General features: G+C 40.8%; 1 protein-coding gene across 3 annotated transcripts in view; it reads right to left on the bottom strand.

The window, feature by feature from the left end:
• Positions 1-2,434: 2,434 nt before the first annotated feature.
• Positions 2,435-6,000, bottom strand: part of LOC121065257 (serpin B12-like) — a 12,163-nt gene continuing 8,597 nt past the window's right edge. For all 3 annotated transcript variants that reach the window (XM_040547967.1, XM_040547968.1, XM_040547969.1), the window contains 3 exons: positions 5,586-5,728; positions 3,670-3,840; positions 2,435-3,544 (listed from right to left, as the gene is read on the bottom strand). In XM_040547967.1, coding sequence (XP_040403901.1) covers positions 3,143-3,544; positions 3,670-3,840; positions 5,586-5,728 — 716 coding nt within the window. In that variant the 3' untranslated portion in view covers positions 2,435-3,142. The remainder of the gene's footprint in view (positions 3,545-3,669; positions 3,841-5,585; positions 5,729-6,000) is intronic.

The raw sequence follows: 6,000 nt of genomic DNA, 5'->3' as shown, positions 1-6,000 counted from the left end.
GTAACATTGATCTAATGAGAAGAATTTGTGAAATGTGATCACAGGAGGTCAGGGTGCTGTGGGGGCCAGGACCTCCCCAGGTGGGCCAGGCAGGGCCTGGCAGCCAAGCCCCGTCCCAGCACCCCAGACAGGATTCGGGCAGCAGGGGCACCAGGGCAGGGGTTTCCCTTCTGTTTTGCTCAAACCACAGTTTTGCCCACCTCGGCCCACACCATGTGACTTTTGTGGCTATGTTTTTAAATGAATGTGTATTTGGCTGCAGACGCTGTGTGAAAGGACGGGCCCCCTGGTGGAGAGGTTTCGTGAAGATCTGGGGCTGAGGGGTGGCATGCTGCTCCGCAGCGTGGGGCTCAGGGCAGGGCAGCAAACAGGCCAGAGCCCAGCCATTCGCAAAGGGGACGCCTGCCCCTCTGGATCCTGGTCTGTGTCCCTCGCCCAGCGCAGAGCCCATTCCTGCAGCTGCAGACAGGCTTCAGGGCTAGGGTCTCCTGGCAGCAGCCAGCCCAGGCCAGGCACACAGCAGCATAGAGGGACTTTGTCATCCCAAACAGATGGTTTTAAACTGCCAAAAGGCTATAAAATTCTTCTTTCTTCATGGAATTAGTCTTCCTTTCCCAATTCATGAGATTGTGGCAGCAGTAAAATGTCTGCTACTGCAGGTAACAGAAACAGCCCAGCTGCAGGCCCTCAGCTGTGACAGGTTCACCCCACTGCTTGCCCCAGAAATGGGCCAGCTTAGTCGGTATTAAAAGGAATCTTATTGCAAAGTCGCTCCGTATTTCTTTCACTTTTATAACTAAGCTCCTGCGTTCTCAAACAGCAGCGAGCACAGACCCATTCCCTCTGCCCACATACAGGGTCGTTGGAAACTTCAGCTTCATTTCTTGAAAATCAAGGATGCTGAAAAAGGTTATGCTGGGGGCTTGAGGCTGTGCTCTTTTCTGAGAAAAGATTGGAATAAAGGGATTTTTTTTTCTCCCTGTGGCATTTGAAACTTCATCACGGGAATCCCTGCCCTTGCCTTTTCAGAAACATTGTTGATGTTTGAGGCTGTGGTGCTCAGAACTTCCTCAGGGTATGTAAATACTATGTGATGACAACTTTAGGTAATAAAAACAGCTTAGTAGGCAATCTGTGCCGTCAGCCTCCAGAACGGAAACGTGAATGCAGCCTGGAGAACCGCTGCTTACATTGTACCACACTTTCAGATTATACAGTAAGGACAGTTTGTTTATTTGACTCTATTATTGGCCTGTTCTTACTCAAACATCACTCACCTCTATTTCCTAGACTTTCTTGTCCAAAGAGCCCCAGGTAATTCATGGTAGTAAACTGTGGTAATCGTGAATGCAGAACTTTAGAGTGCTTTACACTCAATTATATGACTAATGGCTAATGTATACTTTCCCTTTTATGGGTCATAAAGCAAGTTGCAAATGGTAATTTGTTAAACCTCATATAGAAATTTTCTGAGGAAGATGTTACTCATCTTAAATGAGCAAATTAACAGTTACGTCTCCCTATCAGTCATCAGCAAATTCTGTTTTTCTGTAGTTGTCCCACAAACTAAAATTTTTTCCGGGTTAAGTTTAACTGTGATTTCTTGGATTTATATTGCTCTTTACAAAACTTCATTCCTCAGAGCAGGAGAGAAACCTATCTCTATAATTGAATCTCAGATCATTAAAATTCACCAGACAGCAGCACACAAGGAAGAAAACAAATTTCTTGACAGTTCCAGGCTACAGCTTTCCACATCAGTAACTTCAGGGAGGTGCTTTAGACTATTTGTATCCTGTTTTGGGGGACTGAAATCACTTGATATTTCCCCAAATAGAATGCAGTCTTTTTTACCATGTAAATAATTAACCCTCTTCAGAAATGTGTGTTTTCATACCTCATTCCTGTAGACACTATGCTCTTTGGTGTCATTTGAGAACATGGGGAACTTAGGAGATGTTGTCCAGAGGGGTTGTGGAGTCTCTGTGCTCGGAGATTTTCAAAAGACCTCTGGACATGGACCCCAGCAGCCTGCTCTAGGTGTCCCTGCATGAGCAGGAGGGTTGGACAAGATGACCTCCAGAGGACATTTGCGACTTCAACCATGTTGCAATTCTGTAAGGGTGTGTTCTGTTTTGTTTTTCAAAAAAGTGCAGAAAAAAGTCCTGTAAAAAGAGGAACCAAGTCTTGCCTTCCTGCATACACAATTACTGTTGTAATCATCTCCCTTCTAGAGATATCCATAAGGGTATAATCCTGTCTTTTCCCAGAGTATTTCTACTGTTATAAAAAAACAATGATCCTAATAGAAATGCACACAAAATAAATCCAGGGCTTGTGAAAGGTGTACATGTCACATACCATCATTCTAATTGGTAAGATGGCACTTTAGATGCAGGCTTATATCTAAATAAATAAATGAAGCCAAAGCTGCTTCTAGCATATCATTTTATATAGCACAGAATAGCACAAAGATAGATCCAGCATACATCACAGGAGAGAAAGTGGTACAGTTATCAGTAAATACGTATATTTGCTGTAAATAAGTATCTCTTACTTGTTTGTAACTGTTGTGGAAAGGTAGTTATCAAGGTGAGATCTCCACTGTGCAAAGGATTCACCACAGTGTAAATAACGAAAAAGTGTGTAGATAGGAAAAAGCATCTCCAAAACACCTCTCTGCTTGCCAGGACCCACCAGGCCAGGAATCAAAAAATATAGAGCAAAGCTACTCTGTTTTTAATGGCAGTTACTGATAATCATTACAAACAATTCTCAGGGAGCAGCATACCAATTCCACCTTTGCCAGGCAGGTGCTGTACTACACCACATGGCTGTGCTGAAGAACTCTAACATATACAGGAGCATATGCGGACTTATTGCGAACATATGCGAACAAATTGTTCTTGATATCCAGTGAGGTTAAGGGAAAATTTATTCTTACTCTGGATTCAGATCAATATTTGCCATTCATTAAGAGTAGCAGTAGAGCATCTAATTGACAGTTCTAAGATAAACTGGTTGCAGTAATTACTTTGAAATACAAGCTAGCTGTCATAAGATTAAGAACACATTGGGGAAAAAACAGTATTTCTGATTTTCATCCAGGTGTTTCTTGCAATGTTAGAAAATGGCCCTGATTTTAAGGTGAGCAGAGTTTACCAAAGAAAAGAATAGTATTGGTGGGATTGTGCCTAATAAAGAATAAGAAAGGGTGGTCAGCCATAAACACCTCTGTGAGGGGAAGAGACCTCCTCACAATGACCGCTCCTGTAGCAGCAGCTGCTACGGTGCCTTCCTCATTGACTTCCACATACGTCTTATGGACAACAGTTGACAGCACCAGAGATTTCACAGGTGACAACGCAGAAAGATCAGCTTTTTCAGTGAAGATGTCAGTCATTCCCATCGCTTTTAATACCTCATTGAGGTCAAAGGTGCCTTCGAGCTTGAAACGGGGGAGGTACACCTCCACTGTTGTCTCAAACATATGCTCTGAAGAAGACCACAGCATTAAATTTTCATAGGTCATTGTGCTTTCAATCTAGAAGATGAGGAAATTAAAAGAGTTTAGAGTAGGTAAGCAGCTTTGAAAAGTTTAGATTTTTGCCCAGCTTTAATCCAGACAACCAACTTTCAGGCCAGTTTAGCCACAGTCCCCAGCCTTACCTGTTCCAGCCCACCAGCAGATCCATCAGCCATGTCTCCTGGCAGCAGGATGATCATGCTCAGTAACTTCTGAGCGTAAGGCAGTTCAAGCACCTGAGTTCCCAGCTCTTCGATATAACCTAATTTAAACGTACCTTTCTGATACATCATCTGCACAGGCTTGCTCTCATTCTATTTAAAAGAAAATTAATTCTATTTAAAATAAAACTTTAAACTTAAGTCTGGGTTTGCAGCAGTAATTCTTGTTAGGCAAAACATTTTTTTTATTTTCTTGCATCTACAGTGGCACACAAAACATCAGCTTTGACATGAATATATAAAGGGGTAATTTTCCCAGGGGAAAAAAAAGAAACAGGGAAAAAAAAAATCCTGCAATTGATCAGCTAGTGAAGTGGCTTAATACTGTTACTGTGCAGCCAAACAAGCTGATGCTGACTGGATTTGCAAGTCTTAGTTTGGAATGGGATAAAGAAGAAATAGCACTACAAGAATCAGGCTGGCATTTATCAGGTAGCTTGTTTAGGCAGGATGTAACAGGTTAAGAGCAAAATCATAGTTGTTTTTTTTAGTGTGTGTGTGTGTGTATGTGTGTGTGATGGGGTTGTTCAAAAGGTGTATAAAGGCGCAGGTTTCATTTTACTGTTAGCTAACTTCTTACCTAGCTTCTAAAGCAGTGAAAGAAGCATATTAGTAGATGACATTTTCAGAAAAAAATCCTGTTAATATTGATTAGCATATGAAGAAAAATATGTAGAGTTTCTCTCTATCTCATAGTTTCTCTGACTGCAGCAGTGCTCCAGATGTTCTCAGCCATAGGCCATTTTCAATTTCTGTATTCAAAGCCACATCTTAAATATTTCAAAATATGTCACAAATATAAGTCACCAATATTACAGTTTCTTACTGTCCTCTTAACAATGCAATGCAACACTATAACTAGCAGTATATGCTTTCCTGGCCTTTTGTTTTGATAAATAAGAAACACATGAAAGAGACTTTTACCCATACAAAGCTCCTCAACCTAAGATCAGAACTAAATCTGTGTTCTTTGTGGGTTTGTTTGGTTTTGTCTTTTTTTGTTTGTTTTTGTTGGAGATGAGAACTAATAGAATATTAGTGAAACATATGGAAAGAATTTAAAACTGAATTAAATGAAAGGAAAAGGGCTGAATGTCTTTTCTGAAGACATCTGTTAGACAAATTGCACAATACTTGGAAGAATGTGCTTGTTAAGGAGTTTGCTTGGCAATCATATTGACAATACCTGAGTTAAACAGGGAATGCTTTGTTGATATACATAAGGGACTAAAAAATGGAAAAGGGGACTAAAAATTAAAATATATTGAAAATAAACTTTTAAACATTGCAAATACTATAAATAAAACAAAATACCCTATGAGAATTTCTCATATTTTTAAATTTAGTCTGCATATTTGTAGCTTCTTAATATCTGGCCTAGTTTGTTTGGTTTGTTTGTTTGTTTTAACCTATCAAATGCATAGCTCATGTTAAAATGTATTGAACCAGGATGGCCAATCCTTGTTAAAGCCAAGATGACCCCTTGGAGCCAGTATGAAATGGGATTTTAGAACTGGCCTCCATCCATGTAATGACTACTTGGTTCAAAAGCGCTGATCAGGGCTTACACTTGTGTTTTGCCAGTTGTTGAAGCAAAACCCTGAGTTGTTGCAATTTCTGAGGCTTGCATGTTTTTTTCAGTAAAGATTATGTTTTCCTGTGAAAAGCCCTCCTGCTATCTATGCCCAACAGGAGAGGCAGGTTAAGTTCTCAGCACACTCACGCCTTCCTCACAGCACAGCTGAACCCCCTGGATATTGTGCTTCTCGGTTATGCTTGCTACAATGCTCACAGTGTCTAGGGTAAATAATGTTGAGATTTACAGGAGGCAGATGTACCTGATTCAGTTTAAAATCTCTCTGAACTGTATTTTTTCCCTCAAACTTGTGTTCCCAGGATGCTTTGAAGTAGATTACATTCACCAGCACCAGAAGTGCATTCATATCAATCATTCCAGAAGCAAAGAGTTCCTTGATTTTACCTAAAGGAAATTTTGGAAAACACAAGTATTTGTTAGTTGTTGTTAAGACTCTGGATTGAGATTTAATTACTTGTCTGTGAAGTTAGCTATGGAGAACCTTAGAAATCCAACTCGTTGTTTGTTTAAAGGACTGGGACAACGTAGGGAAACAAATGGTAAATTCCTCAGCAACATTACCTGGCAGTGGCCTGTTTGGAGCAGGAAGGGGCATGGGACCACTGTCCTACCCAACTCTGGGCCATCAGTAACAATATATATGTGCCAGGTGGCAC

This window comes from Cygnus olor, chromosome 2, assembly GCF_009769625.2.
Source record: "Cygnus olor isolate bCygOlo1 chromosome 2, bCygOlo1.pri.v2, whole genome shotgun sequence".
Lineage (NCBI taxonomy): Eukaryota > Metazoa > Chordata > Aves > Anseriformes > Anatidae > Cygnus > Cygnus olor.
This window is presented reverse-complemented; position numbering and strand designations above follow the sequence as displayed.